At 35.7% G+C, this 15,590-nt stretch overlaps 1 protein-coding gene across 1 annotated transcript in view; it reads right to left on the bottom strand.

Moving 5' to 3' along the window:
* EML1 (EMAP like 1) overlaps positions 1-15,590 on the bottom strand; it is a 77,477-nt gene that overhangs the window by 30,902 nt on the left and 30,985 nt on the right. The window contains 3 exon segments of the mRNA XM_030452431.1: positions 2,724-2,752; positions 5,640-5,774; positions 14,348-14,480. Of these exon segments, the coding sequence (XP_030308291.1) occupies positions 2,724-2,752; positions 5,640-5,774; positions 14,348-14,480 (297 nt within the window).

Raw genomic sequence — 15,590 nt, 5'->3', positions numbered from 1 at the left:
TGTGGGAAAAAAAATAATCTACCTAATCTGCCACAGTAAAGTTACATCTAAGGGCTCTCTAAAATCTCTTCATTTATAGAATTCACACATAGAATGAAAATAGAAAACTGAAGCTGAGAAGGAATAATAATGGTGAAGTAATGATGACAGATGGTTGGAGATTAAGATGCCTGTTTAAATGCTAGAATACTGGAATTGTCTGAAAAAGCTATTCCAACAGATCTGCATTGTAAAAAAAAAACAAACTGTAGAGGGCAGAGAATTAAAAAGCAGGGCATTACAGCACTACTTCTAAGCACATGAAGCATCTATCCAATGAGCCTGAAACACATGCCAATCCTACTGGTACACTGGAAGTAATAGATTTTCAGCAATGACAACCCCTGACTGAGCTTATCAAAAGCTGGGAATGAATGAAAGATTAATTCACTGAGCTGTTTTTATCACCTGACACTTACAGGACTCATAACACTCCTACCATGGAATTATATGGCCTAGTTAGCCAAAATTCCTTTTTAGAGTACATAGGGAAAAACATGTCCTTTTGGACAAATTAATCACAAGTTAAGGTAGATGTCCAAAAGCAAGCAGAGTAAATTATACTTTTTTATATACAAGTATATAAATGATGCCTTCTTAATGTCTCTCAGCTACAAAGGGGACTGAGGCTGACTACATCAGGCACAGAAATCATACTCTGTATTTATTTCATTGTAATAATAATTTCATCTGTATTTATTTTTTTAGTAATCCAGACACATTATCTGCATAATCAAACTACATTCCTTCCCTTGTATTTTTCAGAACTAAGAAAGCAATGATAAATGGGAAAAAATAAATTTAAAGACAGACAGTCGTCAAGCTACAAAGGCAGACCAATGGTGAAACCTTTAGACAAATGTATCTTTAATATCTGCAAGTTTGCAAATTTGAAATTGTTTTTGAAAATAATTGTAAAAATGAACACTAATGAACTGAAATAAAAAGGCAGATGAATGTACATAGCATCTGCAAAGGAGATCACTACTGATTGCAGGCATAAAATCATACAAAGAACACAAGGAGACAGAGATACTCTACAGAACTCTGCCTTGAGAACAAACACTGCTTTCTGAAATTTCAGATGCATTGCGAAGCTGAAAGATTCTGATTAGTGGAAAAATTGTTAGGATTTGGCTATCTCTAAAAAGCAAGACAAATCTGTATTTGTATCACAGACATAAATGTGCATCTTAAATGTGCACTCTACAGTTTAGCTAGAGCTTTAGAAAACAATATGTTATGTTTACCAAATGTAACTAACTCTGTTTTATGACAGTGAGCAAAAAGCACTGAGAAATTAGTTGGAAGCCTAGGTGTCTTTATTCAACATTCAGAAAAATCTACAGCCTACTCAGTAAAAAAAAAGCAAGGGAAAAACCAAGGCTTCTATAATCATGTCAAGCTAGCAGCAAAACAGCCAAAGGGGCAAACTCTAAATAATTTTCAGCAAAAAGTGCAGAACACCATTTCAAACACAGTGAACATCCACGTGTTGCCATATAGCTCTCTCAACATACTTTTTCTAATTCAAATTATTCTGAAAAATTCCACAAGAGTCTAAATTATAACCCATTATTATAGTGCACCTAAGGGTTATAATTCAGTAGCCTGTGTAACATTGGTGTAATATTTTCTTTTCATTCAAAAGAAATAGGAAATTTTTTAAACTGCAAAATGTGCACAAGTTAGAAAATAGCTTTTTAAACATCAAGCTTTCATCCCATCAATACCATTCTGCTTTGAGAGCTATGAGGTTTTGGAAGTGAAGCCTACCTTTGCAGTGTGTCACACGGCGCTTCCCTTGTGATTACAGAGACAGAGACAGAAGGGCTACATAAAGATGTGTTTGAATACAATAAACTCACTAAATACTTGCTCTGCCTGCTGTCCAGTTGTACTCTGCTGGAGGCTAGCCTGGTACTTGACAAAACACTGAGCCGTAATCCGTGCCATACGTTGGATAATTACAGTTGAAAGCCTTTTCCTCCAGCTAGAGACTCTCTTTAGTTCTTCTACCACTAATGTAACACAAAAATAACTCTTCTGCATAGTATTCTACTTTGTATTTTTATTGAGATTGCTCAAAAGTTTGAAACTGCTGACTGGCAGTTACAAGGACAAATTCTGCTTTCACTTTTATATGTATACATACATATGTAGAAAACTTAAATCTAGAATTCCAAATCTGTAGTAACAAGCCACCTTTTTTATTTGTAATTTGAAAAATTTTGTTACAAGGCATTGAGACAGATGAGAAATCCTGTATCAGTAGCTGAGGGCTGCCTTAAGTGACTAAAGTAATATGACAGCATCATAGCTTTAAGTAACAAAACCTTAATACTGCTTTGAAATTAAAGATATATTATGGTAAGAAGACGTGACCTTTTTCTTCTTACAAATAATCCTAACTGTAAAATAAATCTACTGGGCCAGTAAAAACTAGAGAGTGAAAACTGATCAACTTTTTAAAATACATGTCATCAGTAACCTGTAAGTATCAGGTTTAGAATCCCAATATCAGTTCCTAAGCATCCACAGAAAAACAAAACAAAAAAAACCCAAAGAAACAACAACAACAACAAAAAAACCCCAACCAAACCCACAAACAAGCAACCTAAAAAAAATCTGTTATGTTATGTTACCATGGTGGTTATAGGCTTAAAAATTTTAGAAGTTCCTACCTGCACTGAACATTGGTTCCTTGGGTTTGCTGTGAAAACAATTGAGATATTTCTGTTTTAAAAAATCATGCACATACAGTCTGCACAACTAAAGGTATCAATACAGTATAAAATTTAAAAGATAACAAAAATAGTTTTGAGTGCGTGCACAAAAACACTTATTCAATTCAAATATTTACAAGGTAAAACCCAAGGCAGATGCAATTAATACCATCCTACACTGTGGCTCCTTGGTTGCAGGTGTTAAAACTGAAAAATTCAGTCTCCTTGCACTCTAAAAACTACAGACTTGCCTCTACCAACTACCAGATCCTTTTCCCTTACAGAGTTAATTCAATTATAAGAGGACACAGAAACTGGTCCTGAATGGCTGCATCAGTTCTGGATTCCAGTTACTCCAAAGAAGTTTATAACCATAACAAAAAGCTAGGAATATGCTGAGATATTTTGTAGCTACAGATATATGTGGAGCAGGAGGGGCTACTGTACAAGTACTTGCATGGGTGCTATCTTACTTCATGACTTTGCTCTTTCTGGATTTAAGGAGCAGAACAAAGTCTGAAACCTGCTTTTCCAAACATGGAACTACCCAACTGTGTCTTGATGAGTGACATTACTTAATAAAATCCAGCAAGCACATATCTATCATGATTAAAATGCCTTCTCTTCCCCACTAGTGTGCTGCCTGGAAGAGAACCTGAAATCAGTTTGTCTTTCTATCTTGAGAAAGTACTTGGCAAAACTTGAGGGGAAAATATATGAAGTCTGTGGAGAAATAGGAGACAGAAAAGCTAAGGAACTCTGAATAGTACTACCCTGGCCAGAAAGAAGCAATCTTTTTCAAGAAATGCCAGACATTTTGTTTTCTTTATCCCTGTATCCCTAATACTATCCCTGTAGTATTAGTCTTGATGGCGTTGTTTCTGATGAGGTATGAAAGTGACACAAAGCTGTATTATGCATTTATTCTTCCTCCCAATTCCATTTTCTTTCTATCCTGTAAAACTTTTGAAATAATAGATTACTGCTCTATGTTTCTTAGGGAGATCCCAAAAGGATCCTATAATTTTGATGGAGAAATGCTGAAGCATGAGGTACCCCTAGAGCTGTGATGCCATCTCCACATCTGTTCCTAGACTGCAGTAAGCAGAGAAAGAGAAACCAAAATAGATATGAAACTGGGTTGGATTTTTGCACACAATCCTTTTAAGCATATAAGATTCTCTCTACAATAAAAGTTGTAGCAAATAATTTTATAGTATTTTTCTTTTTGCCTTGATTCAACAGATATGTTTTGAATAATGCATTTACTTAATCATGAAACCCAAGCAAAACAAAAAAGAATTCTACTGATTCTACACAATGATTTAGCAGCCTTTCCTGATATCAGCCTTGGCATTAACCATGCATCAAAATTTATGCTTCAATCTGCCATACACAGCCAATCTCATCTATATAAATAGCCTGATGTGTTGCCATTGTTAATGCTAAGCTTAACATTTTCTTTTATGAATGAAGATATTTTTAGAAAACAAGAACTTTATGGGCTGGAGAGCTATTCAGAAATGCTGCTACATTAGAGAAAGAGTGCCTAGCTCTGAACAGACCATGCTGACTTATTGAGGCCAATAAAAAAAGTGAAAGGCCGATTCATGACAGTAATAAAGCAAATCATGTGTACTTCCTAATTATACAAACCCTAACTACACACACAGCTCAGAACTCCAACTACTCTTTTTTTTTTTCATGAACTTGAGTCACCTCCTACTTACCTAACCCATAGGAAGGCTTACCCCTAGCTCATAGCCAGGACCTGGGACACCCTCCCCTTAGAACCATCGGAGATTATGGTCATCATCCCCTTACTTCTTATTCTTAAAGCTTCTTAAGATAGTTTTCAATGGCATTATGTTTTTTGTCTAATAGCCTACAACTATATACTTTGAAAAACAATAATTTCACAATTGTCTTTTTAGATTCTTGGCATCCTTTTTTCAGATTCAACTACAGACCAGACAGAATCATTCCAATGTCAAGCTGGAAGGCATGCATAAAGACCAAATAATACAACTGTGAGTAGATGGTCAAGTAACACCCTCTTCCTCACTCTCTCACACATACAGTTAATTTTGAAGGATTGCTTTAGCCCCCAGTGTACAGAATCATGCTTATTTTTCTTCTGGTCCCATGACTTTTGCACGATAGCCCAGTTCCAACAGGAAGCACGAGGCAAGCCTTTAGTGAGACTCTTCCACAGGATAACAAAGGACGCTCTTATCCTGAAGTGAGAGCTGCAGTGCTGAACAACCTCAAGCTGCACATTATAGAAATCAGGAAAAACTCATTAACCATACAGTGCTTGTTCTCATGGTGACACCAACATCACCAGCTCCCAGATAAGGCAATGTAACATATGCTTATTTCCTTGGGATACTTGCACATAATTTAAGCACTGTATCACCTGTGTGACTTTGAATTGCCTTTATCTTGACCTATGAGTTTTCTCACTTTTGCTCTTCCTAGTCTCTTTCCCAGTCCTGCTGGGGGAGAGGTAGTTAAGTGGCTGTGTGGTGCTTAGCTGCCATCTGAGGTCAAAACACCACAACCAGGAGCTTGAATTACATGTCAGTAGCTTGAAGACCATGGGAAACCACTAGGACAATGGAAAAGGTGTGTTTAATAAATAAAAATTTCTCTGGGTAACTCAAGGTTCTCACATTATTTATGAATTGGAAATAAGGTAAATAAATTTCATATAAATTTGAAAACCTCTTTTATTTGAAATGTTTTAAAACATAGTTTCTTCCAACTGTTGGAGCTTTAAAAAAAGCTCCCAGTATTTGCTAAACTAGAGAAATTAATTTTTTTTTTAGGGCAGCAAGCAGAGAAAGGAGTTAGATATTCAGATAACATTACCTTTCACTGTTCTTTTTACCACTAGATGAACTGCTGGTGGATCCAGTGCGGTTCCGACTCCCTTTGGAATCTCCATAGCTTTCTCTCCGACTGCCTGGGGATACGCGCTCAGATGAACTTGTTCGCTTAATGGTACTAATAAAAAGAAGGAGCAAATTTTACAGTGGCACTTGTAAAACCACTTACCTTTACAACAAATATTTTGAGAAATGTATCAATTAGAACACTGACCCTAAAAATAACTACAACTTTGTTTTTAATCATAATTTTATTTGTTAAAGAGCCTACATAAGATTTTTGCTGAATACCTCGTGCAGCAGAGCCAGACTGCTTTTTCCATAACCATAAAATAGAAGATGGGCTAAACAGTTATAGAGTAATTTCAATATTTACTTTCCAGGTCACATTTTAGATCTCTGACTACCACTCCACACTTTGGGACTTCTTGATTATCTTAATAAGATGTGGAAGTTTTAAGTAGAATGCATATTACGTCGCACATCCAGCCAGACTACAGAGAATGTCTAAAGTAGGTCAAAATTTGCAAGCTTTGTGTCTTCATTCAGTATCAATAACTCTGTGGTTCAAAGATAATTTTAACACGTCCCAAGGTGCAATTCCTGGTAAGCTATCCTGCATTTTTGTTAGCTTGTAAAAAATATACGCTTCCAACTTACATATATGAAGAGATGAGATGCCCCACACCTCCTAAGAGTTTCTCATAGGCTTAAGACTTGCCTTACTCTCTCACACTTCAACAATCTTTCCTGACAAGATAGCTATCAGGGAGCTCCTGTACAACTTTATGGCAACCCTGAGACATTCATCTCTCTCTGATGGAAAAACATGACCCAAAACACAAGCAGTGTTACTTAGTAAATTATGAGAAACCTACTCAGAGCTAACTAATAGGAGAAAAATTTTTGTGGTTATTTGCTTTCTCCCTAAAGTAGTGCTTCCTAGCAAGAGAGGGAGCAGTAAAGGTAAATGCACAAGCTTGGGTGATACTTTTCTTTTTGATGCAGTCCCTGTGCAGCAGACGTGCAGGCAGTGTTATGTGGACCAGCACAATGGCCAAATGACAGGACTTAGTGTCAGGGTTGCATTTCCCCTCTACCCCAGTCTTGTGGTGTTTCCTACCCTCCAAAGAGCAGAATGGAAATGTCCCCTTTACCCATTACATCCTCATAACTAAATGACCTCATTCAGTGGCTCTGCCACCCAAGAAGCCATGGCTACCAATGAACACTTTCAAGCTCACATCTCTACCCAAATCCCCCCCACCACCCTCTGTGAAAAGAATTTTCTCTGTTTCTGCTCCTTCAAGACCCAATCTCATCCCAGCCACCCTTTTTACCACCCTCAGCAAGCTCCCCCTTGGCTTCCAAACATTCCCAGGGATGCTCTGCTTATTGTAAGGTTCATTTGGGCAGCCCTGAGGACTATTCCAACTTCATCTGGCCTTAACTATCCCTACCCTGTTATCTAAGTCAGCTCCTCAGGCTCTATCCCACTTTGTGCGTGGTGAAGGAGAGGCATTGGCTCTTCGTAGCTAAAGGGAACGAGACAGACTTCTCTGTCTATTCAAAAAAGAACAAGTTTTAACACCTCAGCTGAGGCTGAGTTACAGAAACTATGGGAACATCTGAAACAAGGTCTTTCTGCAAAATTACTGCCCTTCTGAAAGGAAGGAAACCCCGGTTCCAAGGGGAACTCTGCACAGCAGATGCACGATAAGGTAGCTTGACAAAAAGCTTTCTGGACCATGCAATGACAGAACCAGTGTTCAGTGCTTCATTTTTGTATTAAAATAAGCACAATCCAACCAGTGAAGCTGAAGTTGAAAAAAAAAAATATACTGTTTCTGTGGAGAGAGTGTTGTAAGAGAGCAAGCAGAATGCAGTTACACACAGGCACAGAACAAAACAGCCAAGGAGAGGGGAGAAGGCAGTAAAAATAATTTAATTCTATCTTAATTTCACAAATAAGTATCTCCTACACTAACATTACCTAAATCATCTCAATGTCAAATGCATATAAAAAACTCCTCCTGTGAATTAAATATCTGTTATCATTTAACTACTCTTGCTGTACCTCATAACATCATCCAATTTAATTCTACTGCAGTTAAAAGATAAAGCCATACGAAAATGTTTAGTCTGCAAAAAATATCATTATTAGCATGAGTCTTTCCACTGCTTGATATACAGTACTTGCAAAAAATCCCCTGTGTGATTTTCCAGAATCAAATCTTTATTTTCGCATCTTTTCCTAGTTAAGGAAAAGGAGAGATAGTATCAGCCTTATATTCGAATTAAATTTATGAAATCACCAAATTATACTAATCCTAGAAAAAGTTTAACTTACAGATGCAATTTTAAACTAATTTTAATATTGCTTGGGGTTTTATTTTTATAGCTACCAACAGTTGAAAGATGAACTCATGAATAAAAACTAATGGTTGGGATTAAAGCTTAAAAGAGTAATGCTGCCTTTATTCTGAACAATGAAATCTCATATCAGTATAAAAACTACTTTTACCATAGGAAGTTACCAAAATTATTTTAAGCTCTTTTGGTTCACGTATATTTACTGCTTAATGTAAGTTGCAATGCTATCTGCTGACAAATTTTATTTTAAACTTTCAGCAACAACAAAAAAGGTCATTGAGGAGTATTAGCAGGTGTTTGGAAAAGAGGATTATACCTCCATTATATTAACTCAGTTTTTACATACATACATTTTGGCAGCTATAGTGTTAAGCATCATTGATTATATCCATGGCTACAGCAGATACACTGTCAGCTGAGGAAGAATTTAAAACGATAGAAAATATTCATTTAACTTACAGGTTTGTATGAATATAACTGGATTCCAGAATCTGGTTTCCACATTAGTGATATAAAAGGAGAGCATTTTAAATTATTAAAAAGATACCATTTGGTAACACAATTTTTAGCTTGTTTAAGACAGCAATGTGGTCTGAGACAACCCTATAATAAAAATTATGTTAGCACGAGACAATGCATATACAATAAATGAAATTATTTAAGTTTTGCAATGCAGTTATCAATGATGAGAATGTTTTAAATGTGTACTTCTGAAAAATGTTAAAAATGGGAGTAGCAATTACAGTTCTACCATGTTAATGCTTGTACTGAAACAGCCACTTTGTGCTGAACCAAAACAGAAAGGAAAAGCAACTGAGCTTCAATGCTACAAAGCTATTAAGGATCCCTCACCTTAGACCAGGCTTTTTCAGTTTGCATGCATTGAGAAGATTCACAGACCTGCTTAATCCAGATTGAGAGGTGCATAAACAAAGCAGAATAAAAAGTGAATGCAACAATAAAATGTGAAAACAAGACATTTAAAACAAACTTACATTAAAAGACATAATTGCATGCTTTCAAGACATGAAGTCACGTGCAAGAGCAAACAACACAGTGCTTATTGAATTGGATGTTTGATCATTTCAAATCATACATTTAAGAACATCAATGTATCTTTGAATGACAAAATCTCAGCAATGCTCCAATACACTGACCATTCCTAAAGTGACAAAAAAACCCAAAGAAAATCAGAAGCTATCTGAAGAAACAAGACAGATGATCCAGCTAGAAGACAAAGACTATTACAAAAGCAATAAAGACAAGAAAATAAATCCTCATATATACATACACATACCACTGCATAATGTGAATGTTTCAGATGCTTGCACTACTGAACTGTGGTAAACAAATCTGGCCAAAATTAAAAAATACATGTATCTAATTATCAAAAGGAGAGTGGTGGGGATCAAAGCTTTCTAATAAAATAAAAAATAGCACACAATGCTCTTAAACAGTAACTTATTATATTAATACTTTAAACTCTTCTAGCACTCCGACTCTCATTTAAATAAATTTGAATAAATTCTAGAATAACATTTGCCTGTAAATTCTCATAATGCCTTTGAGCAAAAATGCACTTATAACTTTAATTGTTAGAGATATATTTATGTGGCATAATAGTTTTGCCACTCGAAGTTCAATGGAAAGCGATTTCTTTTTAAATTTCTAATTGGTTTATTTTAAAACATCTTCTTTGAGAGTCAAGTGTTAAATAGAAGACTTAACTGAAGGTTCAATTCAGAGTTTGTGTGCATGCCAGTTACAAGCCATTGCTGTCCCAAGAACAGAACACAAAATGTTAATTCCAGGCGACTGAACAATTTCCTAGGGCCCATGAGTTTAGAAGAACAGGAATTTATCATATTAAAGTATTTTAGTCTCCTTACAAACAAAGTTCTTTATGTTTTCTTTGTTCCAGCTTCTTCCTTTTGATCTCCATTGTCAGAGTTTTGCTCTATTGTACTACTTTACAATCTGCTGGGGGGGAGAAAGAAAGACTGATTGTGCTCTTTTGAAAGGGAAAGTATGTGCAAGCTTGCAGCCTGCAGCAGCATCCCCACTGAGAAAGGTACTGTCCACATTCTCCTCCCTTTTTTTTTTTTTCCCTCAACTCTTGGAAACAAAGCCATCCTAGATTAGTCACAAAACCCTAGATTTTAATAGGCAACACAAAACATTACTACTGTGCACTGGACAAATTCCAAAGACAAATTTGGTGTTAAGCAAAGAACTTCAAGGCACATTACATCCAAAAGGAAGAGTGCAGGGGGAGGGAAAGTCCTATTCATGATACACTAAATTCATGTTACTCTGAATGAAAATGTCAAATAGTAATTCTGCATTAAATAGTTATTCAGAACAAAATTATGAGTATTCAAAAAGCTGGTATTTAATATAGATTCTACATTTCTGCAGCATAAAAGTAGTAAATATATTCAATTTAAAAAAAAACCCTCTGAGCAAAGGTTTTTTTGTGAAGAAAACTTGAAAACACTTTACAAAGGCAGACAATTCCTGATTATCTGTGTCAGGTGACTGTTCAGCAGAGAGCAAAACCCCTTCACTTCTGCTTTAGTTGGCTTGCACCTGGAAGCTGCTCAACTGCATTCACATGGCACCAAGGGCAGCCCATCACCTCAGAGCTGCAGCACCCTTTGTTGATGGACCAGAAATTTTGGGCCCAGGCTCACCTAGCTTTTTGAATTGCATTATTTTATTACCATATATTTTTAGAATCTAATCTGTGTTTTGTATTTGGGTGTTTGCTCTATTCAGGTTATTTCATTCTTTCCTTAACTTGGATAATTGGGTGTTGACTATAAGAGATCTGAATGCTGAAGGGGCTTGGGGGGTTTGATGCTCTCAGTTCTAATTGAAGTCAAGAGTCAGCTGAGGTTACTCAACACTTTGCAAGATCTGGATCTAATCATAACATTAGGCCCTATAACAACCTACTGATATCCAGTGGTACCTGCTTTACATATGGAAAACCAATATGCATAGAGGTTAAATGATTTGCATAAGGTCACTGAGAGACAATGTGGCAGAACTCAAATAAAAGCCTGCTTTTCAGCTTTGAGTCTTTTTTATTACCTTCAGTTTTATATTTCTGCTAGAAGAAGCCATTTCCATTTCAAATATTAAAAGGCAAATCAGAAAATGTAGTGAACTCTGAACCACATCTCCTTGGTAATCCAGCAAGGCAGATAAGCAGTATACCAACCTGTGGGTTCAAATGAGTAAACCAACACATTGAAATACAGCTATTGTATGAAATGAGATTTTGTGTGCAGATGTATCAATAAGTACAGATATTTCTAAGCAGTGGAATGTATGGATGCACACTTGGTTCCCACAGAGATCATTTGCATATATTTATATAAATATGCATGAAAGTTTCAAGGGAAGGACCGATGCCATTTCAGTGGGGTGACATGTACTTCCTGACCTAAATGGTGAAAGCAGCAGAGAGCAGAGGAATCAGAAGTCACTCATTTGCTATCCATCTTTTCATAACTGTCAAGTAAAACACCTGGGAAGGACTTGATTGATGTTTACCACTTTTCAAGATAAGGCCATAGGTTAAGACAAAAAATGAAAATACTATTTTTCTTGTATAGTAATTGTAGCAGATACTTGTAATACACAACAGCAGACCATAATTTTTAAAAAATACTCTGAAAAAACACCTTTTTTTTTTTTTACTTTTATTTCACTTCTCAAATTCTATTTTTTCACATTTTGAAAAACTTCTGATTTTGTATCTTGGACTAAAGAATGCCTACAGTATTCTTTAGTAGCAGTTTTAGTATCACTTTTTATGAAAAGAGCGCTCTAAAACCATAACAAAATAAGAACTAAAAAAATCCTTAAAAATTACACACTGTCTGTAAACTTTCAACACTGAATGAAGCATCTTAAGACAAATAAACAAGTTCTAGCCCTTAAAAAAAAAAAAAAAAAGCTATTTGCTCTGTTATATTTCCATTGCTGTCTTATGCATACACATATAGAGGTCCTGAATGTAAAAGGGTCTGTGAATTTATATTAATGAGTTCATAATGAACTCATAATTAATGAGTTCAATAATCTACTTGACTATTTACAAGTAAGCTAGTTGGAACTCTTAATACATGATACCTGAATACTGAATATTTGGAGCATGATGTTCTATCAAAGCATGAAATCTCAGCAGTTATCAAAAGCTACTAAAAGCAGAAGGTAATTTTTTACAGTAATTAATTGAAGTTCTAACCATTCGGCACGCTTCATGTTCAAGTATATTTCTAGGCAAGGCAAAGAAATATACTTTTATTTAATAAAAAATAGAATTACCTTGTTAAATACAATCAATACAGAATTGTAGACCATTTGAAGGGAATAAGTATTCACAGCATGTGGACTTCAAAATTCTTTTTTTGAGACACAAAATAACCCTGCAGTCCTAAGCACTCTTATTAAGTGTCCATTTATTTCAGCAAAACTGCCCATATGTATTTTTAATTTTCCAAAACTGAATATACATTTTCACACTGCATAAAGTACCTTCAATATAGCCCCCTTAGCAAAGAGACAGGATAAAAGGACATTCAGTCCTTATCCTCTAGAAGACTCTCTCATACAGGAAATAAAGTCCAAAAAGGCTTCTGAAGGACTTTCCAACTGCCACTCAGAGGCATCCAGCCTGCAGTTGGGTCAGGTAGAAGGGATTCTTATCTATAGGGATATAACCTGCTAAGATAATGCCTACAGATTGCAGGCAATATCTGATGGGCCATGAGATTTATGGAAAGGACTCTCAGGACAGAGAAAGGACAGTATGATCTTGACCTGCATTTCATCCACTCTACTTTGGGGCAAAAAGTCCTATACTAATCCTTGGAGATAGAGCATAGGGACTCAGGAATCACATCTTCTGTACACAAATGAAGCATGCCAATGCTTGTGCTCTCTCATGTGTTTTATGAGTACTACTTAAAATGTAATAGTGAGAACGAAATTACAAGAATTACTAAGAAAAAACAGTTTGTAAAGAAGAAAATTCAACATACATATAAATAGTGTTCCTTTTTAAAATACTACTTTTTTTTAAGCACTAATTAATTTTCAATTTTAAAAGGCAGATTCTTCCACCCATTTTCAAAATTCTGATAACATAATTCTGAAAATGGAATCGTTTCTACAGTATTTGCCTTTCTCCTCTTATCTTAAGGGCTGATTCAGGCAAACTTTCCACAACCTTCAGTTATAGTGAGCTTAGGAGTTCATTTGTGCAACACAAATGCAGTATTTTCCACTTTTAATTGTGCATATATTAGCTTCTCTCTTCTCTAGATTAACAAAACCTAAAGTTTCCTGGAAAATTAGTCCCCTTCAACACAAGAACAAAGAGACACATATCCTTAGTCACTATCTCCCATTTAAGGAAATATTCTCTTTACAAAAGAGAGCCCAGTTGTTAGCAGGTTACTACTCTCATCTCCACAGTTAGCCCTATCCAGAGTTGACAGTGTCATCACTACAAAAACCTGAGAATGACACTCAACAAAAGAAATGGAAAAAAAATTAAAAATAATAAAAAAAAAAACCCAAAAATTACAATTACCTTTTACAGGCTAGCCTTACAGATTAGGACCACAGTAACTGTAACATGTAACTTGAACTTGCTGCATGTTCCTTATAACCAATGAGTATAAAAAACACACAGCCTGCTTAAAAACAACTACACACACACACACACACACACACAGCAAATTGAGATAGAGCAGTAATTTTTAAAAGGACTTGAATACATGCTAATGGTAAGATATCTAAAGATGGATCCTTTCATCTGCATAAATATGTGCTAGGCATAGAATTTTCCTTCTCCCTGAGATGCTTCTAACATTTCACATACAGTTTCTATGATAATCTTTATTGAGAGAAAACCACGAATGTTAACATGCTGATTGTTAATGATAGCACAATTTCTTTGAAGACTACATATTATCTATTAGCCACTAAAAGAATTTTTGCACAATTTTCATGTCATGTAGTGCAATAGCACAGTGGAAATGCATTATTCTACATATGCTAGACTGTAGTGGTAAGAAAATAGCACAAACCAGCAGACAAAGCATTGTGCATTCTTTCAACATTCATCTTAACTTTTAACTTTAATGAGACCGAAGAAGTTTAAAGCCTCTAAGGATTAAATCCATCTCATTTTCTTTCTGAAATAACTATTTAGACCACTGCTTTGCAAGTAAGAAAAACTACATGTCTAGAAGATGAAAAGAGGATAAAAACTTGACAATGTTTCGGATAGGTGTGTACCTCTTTGCTGCTGGTGACACAGTCTCCTTTCTGCTGCCTGATGGAGAAGGTAAAGAGCCACTTGGTTTCTTTGGTAGCACAGTTCCATTATTAACAGTAGTCCTTAAAGGCAGGGTTTGTACCAGCGGCCTTGCTGTAAAACAAGCAGAAGATGAAATTATTATTTTCTTTTTTTTTTGTTTTCTTTTTTTTCCTTTTCGATCACAGCAAACAACACTAGAATATTTTAAAATACCTGTGTGGTATGCCATTTTTATTTCATTATTGCCAAATTTGCCACAGATGAGAGATTTAAGAAGGAGATATTATTGGGTTTTTTCACTTAAAATCGTATCAAACAAATCATCTACATATGGCTTAAGCACACAATTCTATAACCTGCTTCACCTTTAAAACTCTGTCCTAGTTCAGTGAGGTTATTGGTAAGTGCAAAGGTATTCCCCTCCCACCCAAACCAATTTTTTCTCTCTTTAAAGAGAGATCTATCTCTTGCCCACCTGGGCATAATTCAGAAGAGTGCTAGAAGTGAAGACAGACAGGCTGCCATCTCAGAAACTTCTGTTCCTTACCCATAAATATTCTTGAAGTTTTTCCACGAGCAAATGATCTATTAAGTAATCACTTGTCCCCCAAAACCAGCATTCTTTGAAAGAATGTGGGCTTAGGTTTGACAAAAAAAGAATTTTACGCTTTAGTTCAAAAAAGTGATTGAAATCAGCAAAACAGTGGACTTAAGGAGCTGACATTATCCACCTATATTCTTTACATCAGACATTGGTTCAACAAGTGATATACATGTTATGCCCGTAATTAACACTAGAGTAGCAGAAAAATTCCATTCACATGCATTAGAAATTAATGGCAAAACCTAACAGTGGTTAAAATGGCAAGCAATGAGTACCAACATGAAAATTACAGTGGACCATGCCCTGAAACATGGACAAAACATGACTAGTGTGCTCCCTAAATCAGGGAAAAAAGCTGTGTACATCCCTTGAAATTTGACAGAACTTTGTGTCACAAGTGAGCTTTGTAAAGATGCCAGAAGTCTCTGGGTTCAGGGTAACAACATCTGAGACAAGGCAGCAGTCACAAGTCACTTAAGGAACACAAGACAAAATCTCCTTGAGCTTGGGAGAACATAATCAAGAGAGAATACCTACAAAAGTTCTTCAAAGACAGACTGCTGAGGATAAATAGTAATAGTTTTTTTTTTTAAATAAGAGGGGAAAATAATAGAAAA

Source organism: Calypte anna, chromosome 5A (assembly GCF_003957555.1).
Source record: "Calypte anna isolate BGI_N300 chromosome 5A, bCalAnn1_v1.p, whole genome shotgun sequence".
Classification (NCBI taxonomy): Eukaryota; Metazoa; Chordata; class Aves; order Apodiformes; family Trochilidae; genus Calypte; species Calypte anna.
This window is presented reverse-complemented; position numbering and strand designations above follow the sequence as displayed.